A 26,781-nucleotide genomic window follows, 5' to 3' on the forward strand; every position below is an offset into this window, starting at 1 on the left:
AAATGATAACTTCCATAAGATTTCTCTAACACTGCTCTGAAATGTCTTTATGGCTATTGGCTATTTCTCACCAAGCTGTATTTGCTTTCTTCTACAAATCCTGTCAAATGCTAATGACAGCAAATTCCCCCTTCCCCTCCAGCTGCTCCCAGAAAGCCTTTTAGAGTTCTAGTTCATAGAGATCACATGTGCAGGCCTTGGAGTGGAAGAGGGCTGTAAACAGGCAGTCGACTGTTTCTCTTAACACAGAAGATAAGTTTCTGCTAGGACTGTTTCTCTTAACACAGAAGATAAGTTTCTGCTAGGGCTGCAATTAATTGACATGACTTTTACTAACAGGTCTTATGGCACAAAATTATATCCAGCTCTTCCCACATAGCTATTCCCACCCACTGCATTTACTAACCAGAAATCCTTCTAAATGTTATCTAGTAGCATGAATTAAGCAGTTGTGTTTTGCAGATCATGTTCTTTAGCTTGCTCTTTCATTTCCTCTTATTCAACATTATCACATTATGTTCCTCTTCTTATGTGCTTTTCCTCTCCACAAAGCTCTTTAAACAGCTGCAAAGGGGGAGGGACCACTATGCTTATGAAAACTCCACTTTGCAGAATGCTTCTGCCAGGTCCTACTGTCTGTCTCTTTCCAGGGATTTAATACCTCCAAGATCCAGGTTTGCTTTTACATCTCTTCCTTGTGCAACCCTGACGACAGAGCCTACTGCCAGCTGTCTTAATTGAAGAACAGTAATCCACCTCTTCTTCTTGTTGCCATGAGGAATACATACACCCTCTTTCTCTTTGTAGTGGGTTCCTATTATTTTAACGGTAAGTGATCTTTTCTTTCAGATACAGTTTGTGAAACAGTGTTAGCTTTCAGGGCTAGGAGGTAGATGATACCATTCGTAACTACCACCTCAGTAGGCTGCAGACTTTACGAAGATGCATGAAATTGATTGTTTTAGCGTTGTTTCTGGCTCATTCGGTATCAGCAAATCCACTACGATGCATATGTAAGTTGGACATAAAATGACAGAGCAGTAGGAGATGACATTGATAACCAGTAAAGAATGTTCCTTTAGATGCTCCCAGGATAATCTGTGACAGGAAAAGCAGGCGTTGCGTTTAGAGTGAAAAAAAGAAAAAATGAACCAAGACATAAAGCATAAATGAGAGAGATCTCCCCCCTCTGTACAATTATTGACTCAAGTTTGTATATTTGCAAAGTTCTTATTTCCTAATTGTTTGATTCATACATAATTAATGTTTAAATTCAATTAGAATACATAAATATATATTTAAAAATGTAAACATACATTAAGAACATTTTCTTTAGCCCGTCAGGATTTCTTGCCTATGTTTTAGCCAACACGCACAGCTCAACAGCAGCACACAATAGTGCATTTACCTTGGGAGCATCTTCCCACAGAGAGACTCCACTGAAGCGTTTGGAGTGAAACTGGCAGAAAGTGAACTGGGACAAAAATCACATTTTCCTATATGTACCTAATCAACCTGCAGTTTTGTTTCTTCTATACTTCAGAAAACATCTGCTTTGTAACAACTGCAGGTTGTTGGTGAGGGCCTACTTTAGATTACATATTTTTGAATCCATCAGTATTTTATTTTTATTTGCATTAATTGCACTGCAGAAGTTAAAATATGCTGTAAAATACAGTAAATTCACTATTACTTGCTTAGGAACAATAAGCATTCCAAAGTAGTGTGCATTGTCCTGAGACGCCATGTAAATCTTTTTACACAATAGTACACTGAGAAGTAACAACATCACTAAGTAATTTCAGAGAAGATAATAAGATTGTCTTATTGCTGCATCCTACTTGCTCCTTCCTAATTATAGATGGGAATTTGGTACGTCACCGTTGTCAACATAAGTCATTTGCAAAAGAGGAAAGACCAAAATGACAATAGGTTGTGCAATATATTATTTCTAAACTATTATTATTTCAACAGTTATTAAAATAACTGGTTAGGGAAATGGGGGAAGCATGTCTTCTGTTAAATTCTACAGTTTATATAGTGGTAACAGTGCACTTTTTGTCTACAACACTGCTCCTTATTTTGTTCTGGGGAAATCATGCCGACATATTTGTCACTACACTGAAAATAAGCAGTACAGCACAGACTGAGTACTTATTTCATTTTTTATACTTAACTTTGACCATGTAAAAAGTAAAGTTTGCACAGAGTAGTAGTGAATCAAGCCTGTTTTTGTTTCTTCTACTGTGAAATTAAAAGCATGCTAAAGCAGTTTGTTTTTAACAGTAATACCCCTACAAAGAGAATACAAACTTATTGCAGAATCTGTGCTGCAATTTATGGGGTAATTTGCTTTCCTTGTCATGGAGGAGATGTGCAGCATGTTCAGTGAAGCTATGAAAATTTCACTAGCTCAGGATCCACCCCAATGTGTTTTTCTCTATTACTTTCAGTACACAAACACACTTTATCCCCAAATTAGGGCTGCTTCATCATTATTAAAATCATTTCTCTAAAAGCAACGTTTTACTACCTGCAGCATTTGTGGTAATTACTGCTATTTGGAGAAAAGGAGTTTGCAAGGGGAAAAAGTGCACTTGCATTTCTTTCAACTCTGAGGAGAAAAACAGGAGTTTTCAAATGCGCAACCACTGACATCATGAAATACATATAAGGACAATTTGGTTTTCATTAGGTGCCATCTGGTTACTATAAGATTGGTAATGGAAAGTAGATTATAAAAATTATTCAAGAGCCACTCATTTTTACACTTTATTTACAGGCAGATTAGACCTGGCAACCTTTAAGGCAGGGCACTGCTGACATCTAGCGGCATGTGATACAGGCAGCTGAGTGAGGTAGAATAGCCCCTCTGACCTTAATTTTTGATGATTAAGTTCTTTAAAAGTTGGGATGGTGTGGCAATTTTGTTAATAATTCTTCATTATAGGAACCCCTTCCCTAAGAACAGAGAACAGTATCTCAAAGGGCTTCATTATTTAACAGGCTGTTTTTATAATTAAGTCATGGCAGTCATTCAGCTGCATAAAGTTTATTGACAGAGTCAGTACTTCGAAATCTGAGCTGTTCTCATCAGACATGGAGACCCACAGTATGTTGTGATTTGCAGACCAGATGACCACGACTTCCCAAATCAGGTTTCAGAGAACAAGCAGTGATTACTGTACCTTCAGAATTAGGTTTCTGTAAATATTCTGCAGTTTCCACTTTTCTCACTGCTTAGGCAAACACTCCATACACTAGAATAACTACAGAAAGATGGGAACACAGGGAAACCATATTTAAAAATTCAAACAAGAATTCACTCTCTGTGCTAGCAACATTCAGCAACCACTATATGAAACAAACCAAATGACAATTTATTTATATTTTAATTATAGCAGTCAGCTTATGTCACTTATATATGCAGCAGCAACACAAATATTTGCTTAAAAATTAAAAATAAAATAAAAATAACTAATCGAGATTATCTCTTTAGCTATCATGAGGCTTTTCAGCTATCCCTGTAAACACAAAACAATCCATTTCTGGAATGAAGGAACGAAGCCCCCTTTTCTACACAGTATAAACTTTAGCTCCATCTTAATTGAAATACAAAAAAAAAAAACAAAAACCAAAACCAAAAACAGAATCTGGAGCTTAGCAAGGATCAACATAGCTCTAGCTTGATAAGCCTTTGATTAGGCAGGCTTACATTGAGGATAAATATAACATTAAAATATCACATGATACTAAGGTTTTCATAATGACTTGTGCAGGAGTACAAAGCAAGTGTGAATCACAAAACCAACCACCCCAACAAACACAGATGTTTTCCCAAATGGCTTGGGATGTACTTGAGAAGCCTATTCTAGAGGACCCTATTACAGTTAAGGACGTGTGACAAAATCTGTGCTACCAATGATGTAGCACATACTCCTTTTAAGAGAAGTAAAGCATGCCTGCTGTTTATCTCATCCTTTCCCCACAGCTTGAGTAAAAGCTGTTCTTAGATATGACAGATCCATTTGATGAAATTTTCTTCCATGTCTCCCCACTTCATACTGGATCAGAAACAAGTTCTTAAGGTATTTTTATATCTGAGTGTAATTCAAAATTACCAAGTTTCAAGAGAGATTTGTTCCCTCTAGCAACTTACAGCCCAGTTCACATGGAAGCAAATATGCTGTACAGACATGCTTTTAATTTTTGCAATTTCTAGGGTTGTTAGGTGCCCTTTCCTACTGAAGAGTCACGCTATTCGCTGGACTAGAATCTGTTTTCATTAACGCCTGTGTCCATCGCTGCCAGGTGTACCACACAACACAGAATTACTCTACATAGAGCAGAATTGCTTTCCTACAAAGGGACAATACTGCTGGTAGGTTGTTACCAGGACCTTCGTCATCAGTATTATTACGTGGTCAACACTGGTTTGAAAAGTCCACTACCATGCCATAAAAAAGCAAACATGAGAACATGGGACCCAGTCACCTCTGGAGCTGTGCCATAAGCCATCCTTCTCCACAGGAAATGTTCAGGCTTGTTTGACAGCAGCTTGCAGATCCTGTATTTTGCAGATACTGGACTCCAGCTTTAGCTGCCTAAGATTTAAAGCATTTGTGCTAGTCCATAAATCAGGTTGATTTTACAAATAAAGTAAGGCATATATTAGTGCATCTGGATTTCATATAAAATTATTCTGAAACAGAAACATCACTGGCCACCAAAGAGCTCCCAATCTTTAAAAATACCCTATGACTCCTGCAGCTCATCCTCTGGTTTTCCCTACGCAGACCAGAGTCTTCCAATTTGTTCCTGTGCCTGCAACTCTTTCCTCGTCTCCTGTGACAATGAAGAGAAAAGTCACACCCAGACTCCCTCCATTTAGATCTTTGAAACATTTTTCCTGTGTTATTAAGAAGGTGGGTTTCCTCCTAGTTTCTGAATGCACTCCCCAAAGTACCTATCAACCTGAGCTTTGCATTTTACTGTGGGGAAAACAAAAACAAACACAAACACATAGCGCCCTGAACTATCGACTTTTGATCTATGCTCTGTGAAAGACAGTCAGCTTCAGCAGAACAGATACCAGTGCAAGCACCACATCCTTCTGCTCCTGCAAAACGACGGTCTTTAGAAAATCAAAAGCCCTCATTACTTCATGAAGATGATCCGATGCACAGGTATTCCATGATCTCTACATCATGCCACTTGGTGTCCCTTCTGTAAGCCCATTACGTGATGTTTTACAGGAAGCACCGCAGCAGATGCTGAAGAAAAGCTAATGAACCACCTACTGAGTCCTGACAGGTACAATAAGTTAATTCGCCCGGCTGTCAACTCATCCCAGTTGGTATCTATAGAACTGCAGGTTTCCTTGGCACAGCTCATCAGCGTGGTAAGCTCACATTAAGCTACACCTTTTAGTTCATTACTATGGACACAGCACTCTTAAGTAAAAGCCAGACTGGTGTTAGTCTGTCCCCACTACTTTCTACTTCGCATAACATGCAGGGCCCATACGTGCAGTTTGCAGGTTTTATTTCAGAATGCAGCTACAACAATCTATGCCTAAGGACAGCAGCCAGATCTTCATCCAATACAATCCCACTGATCAAAAATCAAGATCTTTCTCTGGATTCAGTAAGGCTGCAGCGAGTTACACCAGGTCAGGATCTCTCCTGGGCTGTGCACATAATGTCACTGCTTGCCATTACTCCTTGAGCTATCACTGCACTCCCTGACAAAGCATTCCCTTTCCAGATTTCTTGTAGGCCCTCTTTGGTACTGAAAGACCGCTATAAGGTTTTCTGGTAGAAACTCCTACAAGTTCCATGAAGATGAACCTCCTAGATAAGACCTTACGTGGCAAACCTTACATAAACTTTACACAAATTCTTTTAGAGCTTTTTGGTGGCAAAAGTTTGCCTCCTGTTTCAAATCAGACCCACGGGGGAAAAAAAGTCAGCTTGCAGGGGAGAAATTGTTCCCAAGGAGTGGCATTCACACCAGTCACAACTGTCCTTGTTAAAAGCCACCTGGAGCTACCTGCTTGTGGAGTGACAATATATTACCAGTATGTGCACAAAGCCGGGCATCTACCAGTAGAGAACTGCCTGTTTTGAAATACACCACGCAAAATCATTCTGTACAGTTGGAAATATCCTTGAAAGCCCAGAAAGAATAAATCTTATAATTGCAACAAAATTGAACATTTCAGAGGACAGCTTTTCTCTGTCTCTTCCCCTGCAGAATGAACGGGAGCAGATCATGACTACAAATGTCTGGCTGAACCAGGTAACAAAACCCACAGAGGCATGCCCTTGCAAAGCACAAACAGCACTGCTTTCACTACAGCACAGTGATTGTTTTGTTTGTGATGGTCTGGATCCTCCCATCGCTAATGTATAATTCTTCTCCTAGGAGTGGATTGATTATCGTTTGTCTTGGAAGCCCTCTGACTACGAAGGAATAAATACGCTGAGAATACCTGCAAAACACATCTGGCTGCCAGACATTGTGCTTTACAATAAGTAAGTAAAACATCCCTAATTTATACAGACGGTGAACAAAATGTTAACCACATATTGAGAAAAAAACATCAGAACCAATGATGCAGGTCTGACAGGTCTGAAACTAAAGGGTAGACCTTTTAGCCAGTACCAAGTATATCTGGCAGAGGTACTGGCCTTAAAGATCATTTCAGCAAAATCGGGACTCTAGGCAGAGAGATTCTAGCAGACCTGGGGCGAGTCTGCAGCATGAGTTGTTACAACACCAGAAGATCAATGAGAAGGCTCACAACTGAGACACAAGGCTTTATCAGATTAGACTACTTGGAAAGCTTGGAAAGAATGAATTTTAAGAACAAGCACAGCTGCACGCTGACCAGGTTTCAACAAAGACAGCTGGAATTCTATCAGACATCTTGGGCACTGTGCTAGATTTTTATCTCCTACTTCTCTCCTTCCACCACAGACTCCAGGACATAAATCTGCCTCAAGCTCACAGACAACAGAACTCCATGAGTTAATATTAACTTTCAAAACCAGATTATATTCTATTTTCATAAAGCATTCAAAAGTCAATTATAAGAATATATAACAAATCTGTCAACATTTGACAGATTTCACTGCTTCACGGTACTAAGAAAAATAAAATCTTGGAGCTAGAACATAGTTCGATTTTTCTTTCAAACAACTGCTGATTTTTTGGGGTTTTGTTTTTAAGTCTCTAGCAAAGCGTTGAAGTAGATAATATCATTTTTTCTGGAAAACAAACAAACACCACAATAACCAAAACTTATAATACACTTGCATGATACTTTGAAAACCAATGAATTCATGAACGCAGGATGGTTTACTAACATGTACAGATGGGAAACCTAGGAAGTTTATATATAACTGAATTAAGTCCCTGGAATCCTACTACTGGAAATCAGATTTGAGAAATATTTAAATACTAAAAACTATTGTATTAGTCACAAAATAGTTCAGCTAGTGGATTAGGATGTACTCTGCCTCATCAAATCTTGTTCTGCTAAATTGTGTCCCCGCCCCCGGCATCTTTCTTCCTATTCTCCAAATAGTATCATTTAGTGGATTGTAAGGACAAGGAACATTTTTTAAAGGCTTCCTAAATGTGCAGAAACAAGCTTTTAGCAACACCATATTGGTGGTTTTTTTGTTCGTTTTTGTTGTTGTTTTGTTTGTTTGTTGTTTTTTTTTTTTTTTTTTACATCAGTACAAAGCTTGAAATTAAAGTTTTAGGTAAGGACCAATCCCCCTGTAACTTTCTTCTGCTGGAGCAGTGTTTTGTAGGCAGCAGTCAGTCCAGCATGGTCCCAACAAGGAAAACAGACGATCATTCCTGCACCACACAGCTCTGCCCAAATGCAGGCAGCACAGGGAGCTGTAGAGGACACTGAGACAGTACCAGCAGCTTGGCCTCAGAGCTCATGCAGGGGCAGCAAGCAAAAGCACCTGCATATTCTCAGCCCAGAAGTCTATGCAGTATTATGGCTTAACTGTAAATCTAACTCAGGGAAATAGAGACATGTGAGAGCCAAAATACAGTTTCTTTACTAAAAATAAATAAATAAATATATATATACACACACACACACATTGACTGGCAACCAACTAAAGACCCTTACACACTGTAGCCTCTCACTTCTGCACTTAGTTTTTTCACTGCCTACACAAATTAGCTGCAAGGGTCTCAGCTCAGCAGTGCTAGGCTCCAGGACGTCTTTGCATCGCCAAGTGTAACCAATCTGGAGGGCAGCTATACACATGCCAAGTCTTGGATGCTTGCACTGATTTTTTGCTCAGAAAAATCAACCTTAGTACAGAAACAGCTCTATTTTTATGACTTGTCAACAGACAGGTGATTCACTAGACTTTCTTATTAACGCCCAAGGAGCAAATTTCCCATTGGAGTAAAAGGGTGCTATTTAATCACGGTCAGTTGAACTTCCTCTGTTTACACTTTGACTTTGGTATTTTAGTTGTGCAGATAACATATTGTCTCTAAATTGTATGAGCTTCCTTACAAATGTAGCTGTTTATCCAAAAGGAAATGGGATATATCTAGTCCAGACTCACTTTTGCAGCCTAACAAGTGTCTAACCCAGTTTTAATAACAGCAATTGAGTTTCCTCTTCCATCAATAAAGAGTCACTGAAAGTTCCTCCTCCCTCCTGTTCCAATTTCCTTGGTTAGCAGGACTGACTGAGTTTGAAAGGCATTGCATAGCGTGCTTGAAAAGATGCAGTGAATACACTATCAAACACTAGATTTCAAGGAAATTTCTCACAATTGACCACACTTCTGCCTCAGGATACTTCATAGGATAAACAATCCCATGTTGTTTGCCCAGAAACGCTGGAAAAGAAACCATACTGACTACTGACTGATAATGATCCTCTCCCTGAATTAAAGGACCCAGCATAACACAGGAGACTCTCCTGGTGTAAGCTCAGCATTTGGAGGAGACGCAAAGCCAACATCATTTGTGGGCATTAAGAACCCTGTGGCTTGTCTGGCCTGGTTTTGTAATATGTAAGCATTAACTGGAACAAGCCGATCAATTATAAACTATATAATTACATTTCCTCTGCCTGCACTCTCCCTGCATTTCTAACTAGCGCTGCACATCCTTATTTCCTTGCCTAAGTCACTTAGGAGCGTTGCTGTGTGCTCTTAGCAGTGGCTGTGCTCCAGACCAAAGGTGCCTCTGTTTTCTTGCTGGATGATCTCATTTTTACTCAGCCTTCAAAGATATTGTAAGCCCTAATTACTGGAAAAAATATTTAAAAGCACTTTCAGTTCTTTGGACAAAATGGACGTGCAAATTTATTATTTAATAACCATTTTATGAAAATAATTTTCTGTAAGCATTGGACAAAATATCAGTTCTCTAACTGGGAGAAATGCATACATTAATCTCCCTATCAAATTATAGCTGCCTACAACATAGATTTCAAAACTGAAATCTTCCTAAGCTTTAATTATAGCAACAACTGAGGCCCACAAGACAAAGAATGCGAGTTTTTCTGTTTTGAACTGTGTTTTCCCTTTTAATGTTTGCTGGTCTTCTCTCCTTTTTCTTTTCCCTTGTTTCATTAGTGCCGATGGCACGTACGAAGTTTCACTGTACACAAATGTAATTGTACAGAATAATGGAAGCATTCGCTGGTTGCCTCCAGCCATTTACAAGAGTGCCTGCAAGATCGAGGTTAAGCATTTCCCATTTGATCAACAAAACTGCACCTTAAAGTTCCGGTCTTGGACATATGATCATACAGAAATTGATATGGTACTAAAAACTTCCATGGCAAGCATGGACGACTTCACTCCCAGTGGAGAATGGGACATTGTAGCACTCCCTGGAAGAAGGACTGTAAATCCTTTGGATCCCAATTATGTCGATGTGACATACGACTTCATTATTAAAAGGAAACCTCTTTTCTATACCATCAATCTTATCATTCCCTGTGTGCTAATTACTTCCTTAGCCATCCTGGTGTTCTACTTGCCTTCAGACTGTGGTGAAAAAATGACCTTATGCATATCTGTGTTGCTTGCCTTGACTGTGTTCTTACTGCTGATCTCCAAAATCGTCCCTCCAACATCTCTGGATGTTCCGCTGATTGGGAAGTATCTCATGTTTACAATGGTACTAGTCACCTTCTCAATCGTTACCAGTGTCTGCGTACTCAATGTCCACCACAGATCTCCAAGTACTCACACTATGCCTCCTTGGGTAAAACTGGTTTTCCTTGAAAGACTCCCAGCCTATCTGTTCATGAAGCGTCCAGAAAATAATTCTCCACGGCAAAAGCTGTGCAACTGCAAAAAGACAAGAGCAGAGAATCTTTCCATGGACCCACCCATCTTGTACAAGAATTCTACCTACTTTGTGAACACAGCTTCTGCCAAAAAATATGATATGAAAATCACTGAGACTCTTGACAATGTCAGCAACCATCAAGATTTCAGGTTAAGATCAGGCATGAAATTTTCTCCTGAAGTCCAAGAAGCAATTGATGGAGTCAGTTTTATAGCAGAGCACATGAAAAGTGATGACAACGACCAAAGTGTAAGTAAAAATGAGAAATCATCCTGGTCTTTCCAAACTTCATCCCTTGTCCTCTGTAGCATGCTGTTCTTCAGGAAGGAGATTTGAATTCCCTAGCTAGCTTGAAGATTTTAGAGATTCTAGCCATAGGTTATCAGACAAAATAACGTTTGCCATTAAAACAACTTCATGAATAGTAATTCAGTAAAGCCAATGCTTTCCTAGAAAGTAACTCGGATGTTTCTAAAAAGAAAAGAGAATGGTGGTTACCCAGTAAATCATGAAACATCCTCAAAAAAGCTGCATTGTGACATTCAAGTAATGTCTAGCGAGGGGGGGGGGAAATACTGAGTTCCAGGTCTGGGAGTATGCCATTTAAGAATATTTTCCCCCAATGTATTCAGAAAGACTTGAACATGATCAGCCCATGTTAACCAGAAACAACATACCTGCAGCTCAAGCTTTAATTTACTTAAGTGGGCACAGAAGAAGGATTTAGTAAAATTGGGAAACAACTTGCAGACATCTTCTTTGCCCTAAGATCTCTGTCCATAACCGAGCAAGACATTATGTTGCTCTGTTATGGCAAATACAGTGGTAGAATCAAGACCCTAATGCCAGCAGAGATGTTACTTCTTCCATTTCAGTGATATACAAGTGAGACTTGTTATCAGCTATGAGAAGTACAGGATTCAAGACATGTTTAAGCAGTGTTGCTGGTGTCCTGTTCACATGCCCTGCTCATGTGTAACTAGCTGGCATGCTGAAGCTGATATAAATACACTGCTTGGAAAAACTCAGGTGGTTGGGATTTGTTTAGACCACCGTTAGGAAAAACTGTCAGGCATCCTCTCTGTGACCCCGCTCAGTCCCAGATCCCACTCAGACTCCAGGTTCTCTATTCCTGCTGCGCTCTCCCTCCTTCAGCCCAGCAGACTAAATAATTTTATAGTCTGGCTTCTGATATTGCAGAAGTCCCTTGAGGAACATGCTGCTGAGTAGTTCATGTTTTCTATTAACTGAAATTACTGTCAATATAAATAAAGAAGATTAGGAGTTAATGTTAGACATGAGCCTATACATATTGGAACTGCCTGAACAGAAGCATGCTTTACAGAGCAGGAAAAAAAATATTCTAATAGCTCAGAAACTCATGCAAGAATACGTCGTATATTAAAGGACCTACAGAGCCTCCACTTGAGACTAAGAACAATTTCTGAGGGTATTTCATGCATTAAAAAAGAATTGAATGCTTTTTACACGGGGTTTTCTGATATTACATATCACTGTTTTCTGAATTCATAAACTTAATTTCTGCTATCTTCCTTCATTATCATGCTCTGATAACAACCGCTCGTGTACATTTCCTATAGCCTCTTTTCAGAAGTGCAGAATTCCCATTAGCAGCAGTGGAAATTAGAAGGGTGCGCTGAAAGAAATCTATATAATGTTCTAATGTAAGACGTGAGATAATTGACGAGCATGGTAAAGTCACTGAGGTGATGATGTCCCACACGTAACTAGAATCAATGACAGAGGAGATGCAAATGAAGATTGATATATTCATCCTTTACAATAATAGCATCAAAGTCACTTCAGGTTGAGAACAGAAACGAAGGCTCACGTTGTGTTTCAACACATGCAAGGCCAAAGGGATTTTAATAAAAACAACAGTACTAATACACATTAAAACCCTTGGTTAAGAAGACTGCTGATAAGAGCTCAGAAGCTAACCTTGTTTAACAGCAGTAAATACTGTTTGTATTTGTCCACTGAGATTAACAGCATCTGCAAACTAAAATTAAAGAAAAAATTCCTTAATTGGATTGTAGCGTGGGTCCTTCCGGACTGACACCAGGCACTGACGCACCAAAACCATCTTAGATAAATTTACAGTATTTTTCTCCACTGCTCAGAATGGTTGCAGGAGACAGAATCCTTCCCAAGTCTAAAGTGATTTTATTCCCTGAACCTTGAGATTTATTTCCTTTTGTTTTCATAATCAAAGACTCTGTATCAGCAAGAGGAAAAGCAAAAGGATATGACGAATTGCTAATACCTTTAATTGGCTTTTTTTTTTCCAGGTCATTGAAGATTGGAAGTATGTTGCCATGGTAGTGGACAGGCTGTTTCTCTGGATATTTGTCCTTGTTTGTGTCCTGGGGACTGTTGGATTATTTCTGCAGCCACTTTTTCAAAACCACATTGCTGCCGTGAACCCTTAGTTGTTATTTAAAATTGTCAATGCCTACATAGATGCTGGGTTTCTTTTGGCTCTGTTTCCTCTCTGTTAAATCCGGACTGATGTCAGCCAAGTTGCTCTCACATCAGATTTATGGTAGGGATGTGGAAAGTAGAACTTGACTTGCTAGATTATTGTGATAGGAAAAAATCCAAAAACATTTCTTTTTTTTTTTTTTCCAACAAGTTCAGTTCTTCTGGTGGCATCTTGGCCCTTTTTTCAATTATTTGACATCTGAACATTACAGAGAAAGGCATTTACTGTACGATATGCCAGCTTGGCTCACAGGGATTATTTATTAAAAGGAATTTTATATACATTGCTTCAGGAAAGCCATTTTCTTTCCTTAGAATACTGCACTGTCCATACTTCAAAGAAGGTATTTAGTTCTTTCAAATGCATCAAACTATTTGTGTCTGATTTATAAAGAGCTTGACAGGTGGAATCACTGTTTAGCTGCTTTGAGTGTGATATTTAAGACTGAACTGGGAAACAGAGCCACTTCTGAGGTAACCACTAATAGGTTTCTCATCTTGCCATCTCTGCTACTAGATCAAACAGCAGAGGCTAAATTAACATATAATTAACAAACGTTTATATGCTTTGTTCAGTGATAAAATATAAATAAAATGTAAAATTTCTCCTTTATATAGATTTAGTCCTGAAATGTTCCTGCAAGTTTAACAGCTCGTGTTAAGTGGGGGTTACAGACGCTTTCACGAATCTAAAGGCTGAAAGAAAGTCCAGCAGAGCATCTAGAGGACACAACAACCGTGAAAGGTGGCTGGAATCAGGCTAAACACCTGAGAACATGCAGACCTGTGCATTTTGCTGAGAAGATGTTTACGCAGGTTTAAATACCACCCTCAACAAATGAGCTATGAAAGCTATCATGAGCTAGCACATGCACAGTCTTTAAGCCTTCAGCAAAGGGCAGATCAGGGCCTGAGACTCCCACCACAGAATAATCTCATCAAACTTTGTCCCAGCCAACTCGTATCCTCCACAGAGAGCAGTGGGCTGATGATTCAAACTAAACCAACCGCAGCTTTTGCTAGGGACGCTGTCAGGACACAGAATAATTTTACCACCGATGATAGGTACAACTAGCGACTGGTGAACAAACTGTTAACACCTACTAGTTCTTCTGAAAGGGAACTGAGGCCGACCTGTCCCAGGAGAGGATTAGCAGACACTTAAATGTGTATTAATCAGCAAGCTGCGGGTGAAGACACCTCTGGTTTATTTGCCCTCATCAGAACTAAGCGACATCCCTACCTAGGTCACCATTCCCTAGCAGCTACAGACAACTACACATTTCAACACACCACACCAGTCACACAGAGGCCTTCCCAACTGTTCAGAGATACTCCAGGACCTCTGCTGATCCCTACGTTCACTCCTAGCCCTTGTGCTGAACACTCCCAGCACTGCTGCCAGCCCTGCCCCCTGCTGCAGCCCCACTGCTCCCAGTGCCACCACCTGCAGCCGGAGTGCTTGAAGGGGTGGCCTTCCCCAGGGGCCTGAGCACTGCAACACAGCAGCTTAGGAAAGATGCACTGAAAAAGCAAGAGAAGTGGGGTGGGGAAGGCTCCGTGAGCAGCAGCAGCCTCTCTCCTAGGCTGTAGGCTAGAGGAAGGAATGGCTGTTACACTGTCATACTCCCTTCCAGTCCACTTACGCTGTGTCCTCAAGCTGTGCCCTGAAGGACAGGGCAGGAGGGTGAAGGAGGCCTGTGGGACGGCCCTATTAGTGCTGGTGTGCCATGTAACCACAGGAGCTGCCTCATCCTCCTCTCCCAGAGGGTGCCAATGCTTCGGTCCCCCCTGAACATTAACTGTTCTGGGAATTTCCCATGGTGCCCGGTGGGTGGTGTAGAGTTGGAAGGGATCAAACCTTCCTCCATGCCTTCTCCCTCTTAACTGTCTTCTCCCTCTTAAACCTGAATAGCAGAGCTGTTTGGCTCCAGCCAACTGTGAGACTGCTCATAGCTGTGAGATGAGATGGAGCCCACACAGCCCCAAGGGAGCAGAGGGGAGCCTGTGCCCTGCAGGGAGGCACACCCCATGTTGGGTTATACTCCAGAAGCTGCCGTGGCACAGAACACTACAAGCACATGTGCACACACTGTCACAGCTGCCACACAGCCTTTTCTGCTTACAGAGAAGCCAGAGGGAAGCCAGAGCAGCTGCTGGTGCTGCACAGTATAAAGGTGAAGCCGCTTTAAATCCCACAACAACCCTGAACAGCCAGTCTGGAAGGGACAGCACAGACTTGAACACTGTCTCCAATCACTGCACCCACCTGCAGGGCAGGAGGGAGAGGGACTCAACCATCCAAGCAAGTGAGGCTGTGGCGAGTGGTCCTAAGACCCTGCAGCCCATCAGTAGGCAGATGCTGAGAGCAGAGACCCCTCTGCGCTCCTTTCCACCCCCACCAACAGCACTGCGGCTCCGTCTGGCTCTCACAGCCTCCATCAGTCTCCTACCAATACTTACCCTCTCGCCTCACCCACCCTGCACTGCCTGAACGCATCTGAACGAGGCCCCCAGTGCTCCTGTCTCACTGTCTGATGCTGTGAGCAGCAGCGATGGGTAACGCTCGGCTCTGTAACTGCAGCCTTCAGCTCCGTTACCCCCTTGGCGCAGCCGAGAGCTTCTGAACGGGTCTGGCAGCTCAGCTAGCAGCCACCATGGAGCTCAGGCAAATCCAGGCCTCAACTTGACAAACCCAGAAAGGGCTTTCAGAAGGCACAACCCTGGCCCCAGAAAGATCCCTTCAGGGCTCGAGCTCCTCACTCAAGATATGGTGAGCTCTGGGGCTTTCCATGGCTGCCATACTCCTTTTTAATCACGAGTAAAGCAATATGCTTTTCTCAGGTTATGTTCTCAGAAACCACTTTGGCATTTTTGTCAAGTTTTCAGAAGTATTTCCATCCATAGCAAACTTCAGAATGGGAAATTTCACCCAAATTGCTAAAATTTCACAAAATTTTGACCTCTTAAAACTGTGGTTTCAGATTGGTAAATGCTATTTTTGCCTCTCAGCAGCTCTGCCTACATAAGACATAAACCATCCCAGATTAACTTGTCAAAGAATCACAGGGTTTTCCATCTTGATTTCTTGACAAAATTTCAAAACCAGAAATTTTCCAGAGAAATTGAAACATTAGAAATGTATTCTTGCAGGATTATATGAATATGATAAGGTCCCAGTTCATCAAACAAAATAAACTTTAACTTTCCTACTTTTCAAGGTTTTTACAGCAATACTTTCATTTAAAGAGGAAGAATGTGGTCATTCAAAACATATTTTCCACTAAAACTGTTTCAATGAAAGTGCACAACCAGCTGTTGCTTCCCTTCTGGTGAAGAAAAGGTTCTGACGACGCCACCTCCATTCCCTAGTACGGTGTGAGGGTATTCTTCTCCTCATCACCTGATTTGATCAAGATTTGATCTTAACAAATCTTAACAAAAAGGAAGCCATTTCAAAGTAGCATGATCATTAAAAAGCAAAGGCTACAAAGTTTGTTACTGCAGATATTCTTGTGGGAATGAGCTTTCCCCTGTCCATACAGATTCTTCTATGTACTTCTGCAATGCAGTCATGGTGACGTGTTCTTAACGTATCACTCTCCCTGGACAGAAAAATAATCCTACCTCACATCTGAGCTGATTTCACCAGGAGCTTCATCACATAATGTTAGAGATAAAACATCTACGCATACAAATACAGCTGGAAATGTCAGCAACTAGGCAAATTAAGCTAAAATACCTGTACCTCTGGATACAGTGGCTCTTCACTGCCTCTGCAGACCAGCCATTTCCAAACTCCTCAGCTTTAGACATAGAATTTTGGGAAACACAGGCTAGGATCTGATCTTTGAAGCTTTAGCTCATTTCTGGTTAGGACTCAAACAAAAATCCTAGTCATAATGCTGCCCTTTCATGGAAACCAAGAAGGCAGAAAGGGAAAACAGTTAATCTCAATGTCCTGGCAAGGCAAGAAAATGTGTTCACAAAGGGTTAAGCTGCAAGACCAAACAGCTGAGTTCTCTGGAAAAAAATAATAAAATCAAATGGACAGTAAAGCCTATTTCCTCTAAGCTAATAGAATTACAGAAATTATCATGAGAGCTTGTGTCTGGGGATGGAGTGAATGATGCTCTGAGAGACAGAAACTGGATAAACAAGCTCTGTGCCAAGAGCAGCTGAACCCAGCCTGACGCTCATTCTCTCAGCACTGCCTCTTAACACAGCGCCAAATGGGGTCGTCATTTATCCTTCCCTAACAACAGAGAGAGAAGCACCCACCAGGGGCTGCCTCCCGCCCCACTCCGCTCCCCTCTCACCGCTTCCATCTCCCTCCTCCCTTCACGCCCACTGCCCAGATGAGTCCAGCAAGCTCTGCGAGCAGGAGTCTTGCGCCACCTGGCCATGCCAGGGGGAGGCAAAAAGCGATATACAAGTTTATAAAGAAGCTGATGGGCACCTGGGGAATGAGCCACTTTGCAAACCATGATTTTGACTGAAGAGGAAACAAACCAAACACTGATGGCTCTGAAAGGCTGATATGGGATGATCCCTGGCAGTAAGCCTTTCCCAGGCAAGAGGAAAAAGGCAATCCCTTACACCTCAACTTCAGCTACATGTTCCTACTAAAAGGCCTAAATTCAGAAAAACATGCCAAGAAAAAACAAACAAACAAAAACTATATTCCCACTTCTCTCTCTTGACTGATGCAATATTCTCTCCCCTGAAGATTTTTTACTATAAAAACTCTGCTAAAAGAGATCCTGTCAGGAACTTCAGTTGGTTTTTTTTTGTTTGTTTTGGGTCATTTTTGTTTTGATTTTTAACTTCACAAAGAAAATACGTGACAATAGGAAAAGATTGAATCTATTTCCTCAGCAGTGAGAATTTAGAGCCTCCAGGATCTCTTCCAGACAGGGTTATGGTGTGAGAGTAACCTTCACCAGAACTTCAAATACAGTGTCCCATTCTCCCCCATCTTTCCCTTGAACAACAGGGTTTTGTGGGATCAGGCTGGGATCCTATGCTCTTATTCCCCTTCCCAAATTCCACCTTTATAACCCCTTAAAGCAGGGATGGTCCACCAACAGTTATTCTCAAGTGCTTTGGTTAAATTTTGCCTCCAGCTCTAACCCCTGTCTCTTGCCAGACCCTGGCTGCTGTGTGTATCACTCTGGGCTTAGATTTCTGGGAAGTTATGCTTGTGCTGAATTACCCCTGGGAACAGCAACATCCTTCTTACACTGTGAAGAACCAGGCTACAGTAAAGCACCTAGCACTACCACCTGCAAGGATGAGACACAGTCAGGAAAAAAAAAATCAACATTAAAAGCATAACTGGAAATTCAGGTCTCATGATCTCAGTTCACTGCTAAATCAGGTGTCCCTAATGCCGATATCCATTTCGGCACAATTCAATTATAAGATTTTCATTAACTAAACTTCTCCTAGTAGCTTGGCATGAGAATTTTTTAAAGAAAAATCCTCTATAGCAGCTAACAGGAAAAATCTTCAGCCTTGTCAGAGTACCAGGTTCGTTTACACACCAGTTTATGGACTCTTGCCTATTAATCTTGCCAGGACACTGCTCTTTGCCTACAATAACATCTATTCTGTCTGCAATTTATTTGCTGTTTTCAATGCTCTGACAGTCCGAGTAGCTGGAAAGGGGGCAGCACAGCAAGTCTAATGGGAGCTCACTGCGCAGAACTGCGCTCAGGGTCCTGCCGTCTGCTGCTTCCAGGCATTTCACACATCGGAGGAGCGGAGCTGCCCGTACTTCCTATGCTCATACAATCCTCGCAGCTCAGCTCATCTTCAGCAGCCTCTGTCGACAGACAGTAATTCATAACACCATGGAGAGCATACACGCTCTCCTTCTAACCGCCGCTCTTTGCATTCTCTCTCAAGGTGAGTGATCCTTAATTTGTTTTTTCTTTGTTGGTAAAGGGGGGGGCTAAAGAGGTGAGCAGAAGATGGCTTTGGTGCCAATTATTTTAAGAAATGTTGAAGCTTATTGCAAACTAATGAAAGAAACATACAGAATCCTACCCCAGCTTTTTGTTATATAGTGTTTTGTGTTTTTTTAATTCCTTCTTATGAAGTGGTTAAGTAGTTCTGAATCATGATGCCGAACAAGACATACAGAGCCATTTTAACATTAAGGAGTGCACCATACATGTAAAGATTTGGTTTGATATATTGTAGAGTACTGAAGGACTAGAAGAAAGAAACAACATTAAAAAGCATTAAATATGTGCTGCAAACAGCACGCATTATATCTGCAGATATAGAAAGCACAGAAACATTTACATTCAAAAGAAAAAATATTAACACACTTATTCTCTAGATAAAGCAGGTGCTAGATTAATCAGATCGGTGGTGACACATAAAAAGTCTGGCAATTTGGGTTTGACTATAGTAAAGTGTAGTTACAATCTAGCTTTAACATGATTCATCTAGAAGATTGAGTATTTCTTCCAGGAAGTCTCAGTCTGAGAGATAAGAAAAAATAATTAGGGTAAGGCTAGCAGTTAAAAAGTATCAAAGAAGTGTGTTCATTTTTTAATTAGCAAGTTGGCTTAAGTGATTTCACTAATCTGAAAATAAAATTGTCTTTGAAGTTTTCACTGAATACAGCTTGACATGAGGGGAACCTTTTGTCTGAGGGTGAGAAAAGCTCTTACAAATGTCATCTGCTAACAGAACAGCCACCTGCAGATACTTCTGCTTCCCCTTTATTTATCCCCTTGAAAAACACTAGCCTGGAGGAAAATACATTAAGTGTCTTTGCAAGTATCTCTAGATTTGTATTTGTGCTCCAGAGGAACTGTAGAGTTTGTTCAACAGACTTAAGGTCTGTGTCTTTGCCAAATAATACAAAAAATAGTTGTCTTTTATTATTTTTATTTATTTATTTATTCTAGGTTGGAGTACTAGAAAATGTGCTGTCCAGCAGTGCCTTTAAAAAAGAAAAGGGCACTGACTTTTGAGTACCGTCCAGTTGCCAGGATACTTGTTGTCTAGCTAGATCTGGGAATAAAGATGTAGTTTGAAACACGGGCTCTCACACCTACCTCACTGTAAACAGCTGAAGGAGCCTGTGGTTCAACGATTCCAGTTTACAGCTTTCCCATCAGCCACAAGGCACCATGAGCAGCAGTATCAGCAGCAAAACGTAGAAAAGGCGTATACTGCAAATAAACATTATTTAGAGTAACAAATGGGTAATTACCACATTTCGTTGTATGTACTGAGCAACGCTGAATACAATGGTTAATCAATTTTAATCCTTATTTGCATATTTCAACAAGCACCCTGCTGTCATCACTATTATCACACCAACATCACTAGGGCTAGAAAGCAGAAGGTTACCCTTTGTCTGGAATCTTTTGCAAGCCCTCCAGCAGCTCCCACACTGCCCGCTCTGTGAGGTTCTGCTCTCCCCTTCCTCAGCTCCGCACCCCTGCTGCTCCCGCAGGCCTGGGGGCCTAGACCTGTGGGGGGAGACGCGGTTTTGCACCTCGAACTCCTCAGTAACCCCTTCACGCTATCTTTGGAGCGCGTTTGGGGAGATGCATGTGAGAAAAGCCTGTCACGGGTGGCCGCCAGAGCCCACCGGGGGCGGCGGGGCCGCCGTGCGGGCCTCCCCCGGGCCGTGAGGGGAGCGGGCCCCAGGCCCCGTGCCCGCTCACCGCGCCGTGCCCCCGCAGGCTGCGGCGGCTCCGATGCCGAACACCGGCTGTACGCGGCCCTCTTCAAGAACTACAACCAGTTCGTCCGGCCCGTGAAGAACGTCTCGGACCCCGTCATCATCCAGTTCGAGGTGTCCATGTCCCAGCTGGTGAAGGTGGTGAGTACGCGGCCCGCCGGGGCGCCTGCGGGCCTGGGTAGGGCCGGCGCCGTTCCCGACGCAGCTCTGTTTTACAGGACGAAGTCAACCAGATAATGGAAACCAACCTGTGGCTCAAGCACGTAAGTAGGGCTCGCCGCCCTCCCCACAGCGCGGCGGGACTCCCCGCTCCCGCCGGGGCCACCTCAGCCCTCCCGGACCCACCCCTCAGGGGAACACCGCAGCCCCCGGGAGGCGTCGAAGGGAGACGGGCGGGCCCCGGCCCCCGCCGCTCCCCTCAGCCCCGGTGCCGTACCGGGAGCGTTACCGCCCCCCTGCGGCTCGCCCGAGGGCGCTTCTGGCCCTTCCTGCCCCTCACGAGCGGCCGCCAGCCCCGCTGCCGCCCCGCCGCCCTCCTCTGCCAGCAGCTGCGGCTGCCACAGCGCATATCCGCGGGGCCCACCGCGGGAGGCAGCTGTGGAGCCCAGGGGCAGAGCTGGCAGCTGCAGCCTCAACCCTCCTACACTTAATGCGCCTCCAAATGCATTTTTTCCCCTCAGGAATCCCCAGAGTAGTGTCTTGGTGGTTAGGAAAATGAACAGAGGAAACACCCCAGCGCGGAGGTCCCTCACCTGGCCATGCCCTGCTGTTTAGCCACCACAGAAGTGAAAACAAAGCAAAAGCATCAACTTCACTTACAAGGAACTTTATAGGTTAAAAATTCAAACAATTACTGTTGTAAATAGCAGCTTAATAACCAACTTAATATCTAGCTTCAGCTTAATATTCAAATTGGTTAAAATGGGGCTTAACGAGCACTAACGAACAAGACTGTTACTTCGCTGAATGAGGCCACCTGCAGCTTTTCCCAACCCATCTGCTGTGGGGGTCCTCCACTCAATGCTCTCGTCTAGCACTGGAGCTACCTAACAATTTGTGTTCACCGTTTAACAGTGGACCTGGCTTCTTGAGACCTAAATTACTATTCCCATCATACACTATCATCTTTTTTTCATCTACTGGGTACACATTCCTTGTACAGTGACTCATACATTCCTAAGTCATACTTAGCCCCATGGGCCCATGGTCTCCATGTGAATAACTGCTAAACATGCACGTTTAACTAAGAAACATCTAATCATTGTAGTGTCCAGAATAAAACAACCCTAAAATCAATATGACAGCACTTGTTCTGACTTTGGTCCACAGAATTTCAATTTCATCACAAACCTAATGTAGGCTCACTTCTTCCATAATTAGATTTGGAATGATTACAAGCTCCGGTGGAATCCAGCGGACTATGGAGGTGCTGAATTTATCCGAGTACCATCTGGCCAGATCTGGAAGCCAGATATTGTTTTATATAACAAGTAAGACTCTTGCATGTTTATCTTCTTAATTCAAGCTTAATTCAGGGGTAATGGTTTTAAACTAAGAGAGGAGATTTAGATCAGACATAAGGAAGAAATTCTTTACAATGAGGGTGGCAAGGGACTGGCACAGGCTGCCCAGAGAAGCTGTGGCTGCCCCATCACTGAACGCATTTAAGGCCAGGCTAGATGGGGCTTTGGGCAGCCTGGGCTGGTGGGAGGGGTCCCTGCCCGTGGCAGAGGGATTGGAAGTGGGTGATCTTTAAGGATCTTCGAACCTAAACCATTCTATGACTGTATTCTTTAGGGAGAAGGGAGGATATTTATTATTTAAAAAACAAACAAACAAACAAACAGCAAGTTCACTGAACTTGCTGAAAAAGACTGCTTTTCAACATCCCACATCTCCCTACTGCTGTTCTTACCTCTATGCCTTTGTACAGTCCTTTTCTAACTGCAGACCTAAATAAGTTTAACTACCTTTTTAGTTTTACTTTTTCACATGAACAAATGAAATTGTTACAAGATCAAGATAACAATGTGGGAGACTTAAAGAAAAAATACACCAATATGCTATGCAGGCAAAGATACATCCCAACCCTAATCCCTCTATCTATATTTACTACCTCCATGGTCCACAGACGAGGTGGAAATACCAGTACTGCACATTCTCTTATCAGCCCTTGGGTTCTGACTTGCTTGATCTCACATTTGCTGTTTTGTATATTGACTGCACTGAGTCCTGTTCCTGTAAAAGAGAATATTGCCTTTCCAATTCTCCACAGTACATTTACACAGCTGTTTATTTTAATTTTTAACTGTGAAAATTTATGACAGCCATTGACTGTGCTGCATATGCAGTTCAGTTCCACATCAGCATGTATCTGCTGCCTTTCACAAACCAGATTAAAGATTTAATGTACATGAACTGTTTATATGAAACTACCTGGATCAGTTGCATTCTGACTGTTATTTTTATTTGTTTTACAGTGCAGTTGGGGATTTCCAGGTCGATGACAAGACAAAGGCCCTACTGAAATACACAGGTGATGTGACCTGGATACCCCCAGCTATATTTAAAAGCTCATGTAAAATAGATGTAACCTACTTCCCATTTGACTATCAAAACTGCACCATGAAGTTTGGTTCCTGGTCTTACGATAAAGCCAAGATTGACTTGGTTTTAATTGGCTCTACAATGAACCTGAAAGATTACTGGGAGAGTGGAGAATGGGCTATTATTAAAGCTCCTGGTTATAAACATGACATCAAATATAACTGCTGTGAAGAGATATATACAGACATCACATACTCTCTTTATATTAGGCGCTTACCTTTATTTTACACTATCAACATGATTATTCCATGTCTACTGATTTCTTTTCTGACTGTATTAGTTTTCTATTTGCCTTCAGACTGTGGTGAGAAAGTGACACTCTGTATATCAGTCCTTCTATCTTTAACAGTGTTTCTACTTGTTATCACAGAGACTATACCTTCTACGTCCCTGGTAATTCCACTGATTGGGGAATACCTCCTTTTCACCATGATATTTGTAACTCTGTCTATTGTCATTACGGTATTTGTACTTAATGTACACTACAGAACACCCAAGACACACACAATGCCTGTGTGGGTGAGAACGATCTTCTTGAACTTACTTCCCAGGATCATGTTTATGACAAGGCCTGCCAGCGATGAAGAGACTAATCATAAGTCAAAACCATTTTACATGTCTGAGTTTTCAAACTTAAATTGCTTCAACAGTTCTGAAACCAAATGCTGCAAAGATGGCTTTGTATGTCAAGATACAGCATGCAGCTGTTGCCAGTATCAGAGAATGAAGTTCTCAGATTTCAGTGGCAATCTCACAAGAAGTTCAAGCTCTGAATCCCTAGATCCTCTCTTTTCATTTTCAGTTCTGTCACCAGAAATGAGAGATGCTATTGAAAGTGTTAAATACATTGCAGAAAATATGAAAATGCAGAATGAAGCAAAAGAGGTAAGAATGTATTTTACTATTACTCAAACTGCAGACAGCATTTGCAATTAATATATTTTGTAAGAAAAAAGATATCTTTAAAAAAACAACACCATTATTTTATGGCTTGTGTAATTTACTTGTATATTACGAATATACGCAACTTTGAATGTAGGTAAGTTTGGTGAGCAGCTCTGTTGCATTCTTTTCATTGACAATTGACAACACATACACAGGGTGAAGCATGTTAGGGTAACTAGACAGCCAGCTCAGTATCAACTCCTACAGGACTTATAGTGTAGATTTTCCAAATTATAATCTTAACAGTGGAATTTGCTGTTTCTGTGCCCTTAGAAAGTTACAATCTCCCTACACCTGACCATCAATAGAGAGAATCAGACTTAAACTTCCTTCACAGTGAAGACATTTCCTATTCTGCTGCTGTGGAATAAAGTAATGAAGTGAAATGAGACAATTGCTGTAAGATAGGGACCATCACCTTTCATAACTCTGCATCTCGATGCACTAAAAAAACAAAGCAAAAACTGTATCAGCATTCTTTAAACATTCTAAGAACAGCAACCACACCACTACAATCATCACTGAATCTAAATCCTATGCAGTAAGGCACTCAAAGTTAGGATGAAGTTAGTTTGTTTATGCTGAGATTAGAACTTTATTTAGAATACTTGATACAGAAAATGTTTTTTTTTTTTTTTTTTTTTTTTAAGTCTGCCTTCAAGAACAGCTTCAAAAGACTTCAAAAACAAAACAAAACAAAACAAAAACATTTTCCATTTCACATTACCCTTCCTGAAGAAAAATTAAGTCTAAATTTAGATTATGATCTGAAGAGTACCTAAAAGGATCACCTAATGTAGTTACTATTAATATGTAACATACATAGATACATATACATTCAATGTCACTCCTGTTGTAATGTCCACTGGAAAAAAAAATTGGAAACTTCATTCCCTCTTAAATGTGAGGTAAGGAGATCAGTTTTACATCTTGCAAGAGAACATGGTAAAATTTCAGTATTACGTAGGAAACATATCAAATAACTATATACCAATTAATCTTTGCTACATGCTGCTTAAGGAGCAATAGGAACAGTCTTCTTCAGTAAGCTTTTTCTGTAAAACCTGATCACTTAAGAATGTAAGGCTTTTCACTTTCAGGATTAACATACAGAGGAGAAATTGTACTTCCTGATGTTTAGTGTCTTGGTGAACAACTCCTTGTATTTGAAGAAACAGCTTTTGGCTTTAACACTAATAGCATATTCAAACAAAGCTTCTTCAAGATTAATATATTTATCAATGAAAACAGCAACATGAAAGTTGTACATACATGAAAGAAAACCTACATATGGAAAAAAAATCTATGCTTGCTATATGAAATGCTCCTAACGGCTAATGCAACTTATTTATCTAATAAACTTGCTTACTTGCTATTTGATCTATTTTTCAGATTCAGGATGACTGGAAATACGTTGCCATGGTAATTGATCGTATTTTTCTATGGGTTTTCATCCTGGTATGTATTCTAGGAACAGCAGGATTGTTTTTACAACCTTTGATGGCTGGAGATGAGATGTAAAAATTCAAAATGTTATATTGTGAAGTCAAATAAAACTTTTGCCAACCAAACTCTGCACTCCTACCCAAGCACCTGATCTCTCTATGTGTTTCAGTAGTAGTGTAAGGATCTTTCTTGGCCTCAACTTTGCTTGACCAAGAAGGCTTTATTAAAAAATGTGAAAACATGAAAAAAATATTTTGAATTATTATGACCGCTAATTCCAAAGTAATATGCACTATGCTTGCCAGCTATTTTTTAAAATAATTGGAAAAGATGCAGATCATACATTAAACTTGCCATGGATGTTTTAAAAAGCCAGTAAAGAAACTGAAAATTGCATGAATATTCTGAGAGTCAAGACAGATAGAATACTTTGGGCAACTTTGTCTGGTGTTAAGTACCTTTAATTCCTGACAGGATCTTCTGGGAGTAAGTTCATATTTAGTTTAAGGAATGCCCTCGTAAGGATGAAATGATTTAGAAAGCATACATACCAAATTGCTTGAATGCAGAACATTGCCACCTAGTGTATAAACTGATGCAAACTGTAGGAAGAAAGGACTATGGGCACGTTTATTACAGAAGAAATAGGTGAGTAATAGATGATGGTAATTAAAGCATTGTCATGTAGTGTCTGTGTATCCCCGTATTGTCACTGCATGAGGAGTCTGTCAAATTTATTTAAACCTAATAATGTTTAAAACTATACAAGTCAAACACAGTAAGATGCAGTCATTGGGTAATGCAAAGTATCAAAATGTGGTATGATATTTTGGACACAGAAACATCCTGCACAGTGTTTTATTATAACAGAAGGCATGTAGATATTAAATATTCCTGTAAAGTATGTTAAAATTGTCTCTTGGGTATATGATATCCTTTTCTTTTTTTTTTTTTAATTAATATCTGCAAATCATTTAATAATAATAATGAATAAAACATGCAACAAAATACTGTAATGAGAAAATGTTTTGTAAAGATATGAACCATTCTCTCCATACCAAACTGGAAATTTTTTAGAAATGCAGTGGTATCAAATGATGTAACTGTTACGAAAATAAAGAGAATGAAGCTGTTGAAAATAGTGATTTTTTTCCCATTTATTTTGACTGAGTAACAAAAGCCATATAAAGCAGCATTAGGTACAATTCAGC

The 26,781-nt window shown here is 41.0% G+C and overlaps 2 protein-coding genes and 1 long non-coding RNA gene across 5 annotated transcripts in view; 2 read left to right on the plus strand and 1 right to left on the minus strand.

Moving 5' to 3' along the window:
- The window catches only part of LOC137863054 (uncharacterized), a 94,101-nt gene extending 73,407 nt beyond the window's left edge, over positions 1-20,694 (minus strand). Inside the window, exons 1-3 of the long non-coding RNA XR_011100653.1 lie at positions 20,556-20,694; positions 20,236-20,357; positions 19,938-20,054 (exon numbers count right to left, since the gene is read on the minus strand). This is a non-coding gene — a long non-coding RNA (uncharacterized lncRNA). The remainder of the gene's footprint in view (positions 1-19,937; positions 20,055-20,235; positions 20,358-20,555) is intronic.
- CHRNB4 (cholinergic receptor nicotinic beta 4 subunit) lies at positions 315-13,476 on the plus strand. Of its 3 annotated transcripts, XM_068695900.1 has the most exons (7): positions 316-828; positions 4,797-4,925; positions 5,256-5,401; positions 6,256-6,300; positions 6,427-6,536; positions 9,633-10,605; positions 12,669-13,476. In XM_068695900.1, the coding sequence occupies exons 3-7, from the start codon at positions 5,288-5,290 to the stop codon at positions 12,807-12,809; spliced, it is 1,383 nt and encodes a 460-aa protein (XP_068552001.1). In that variant the 5' UTR covers positions 316-828; positions 4,797-4,925; positions 5,256-5,287; the 3' UTR covers positions 12,810-13,476. The 3 variants fall into 3 exon arrangements, with proteins under 3 accessions (XP_068552002.1, XP_068552001.1, XP_068552000.1); XM_068695901.1 differs by lacking the exon at positions 4,797-4,925 and having other exon boundaries at positions 315-828; positions 5,256-5,313; XM_068695899.1 differs by lacking the exon at positions 4,797-4,925 and having other exon boundaries at positions 317-828.
- Positions 18,527-26,674, plus strand: CHRNA3 (cholinergic receptor nicotinic alpha 3 subunit). Its single transcript, XM_068695884.1, has 6 exons — positions 18,527-18,771; positions 20,574-20,713; positions 20,791-20,835; positions 21,953-22,062; positions 23,053-24,064; positions 25,517-26,674. The coding sequence occupies exons 1-6, from the start codon at positions 18,717-18,719 to the stop codon at positions 25,643-25,645; spliced, it is 1,491 nt and encodes a 496-aa protein (XP_068551985.1). The 5' UTR covers positions 18,527-18,716; the 3' UTR covers positions 25,646-26,674.
- Positions 26,675-26,781: the final 107 nt, after the last annotated feature.

This window comes from Anas acuta, chromosome 12, assembly GCF_963932015.1.
Source record: "Anas acuta chromosome 12, bAnaAcu1.1, whole genome shotgun sequence".
In the NCBI taxonomy this organism is placed as follows: Eukaryota; Metazoa; Chordata; class Aves; order Anseriformes; family Anatidae; genus Anas; species Anas acuta.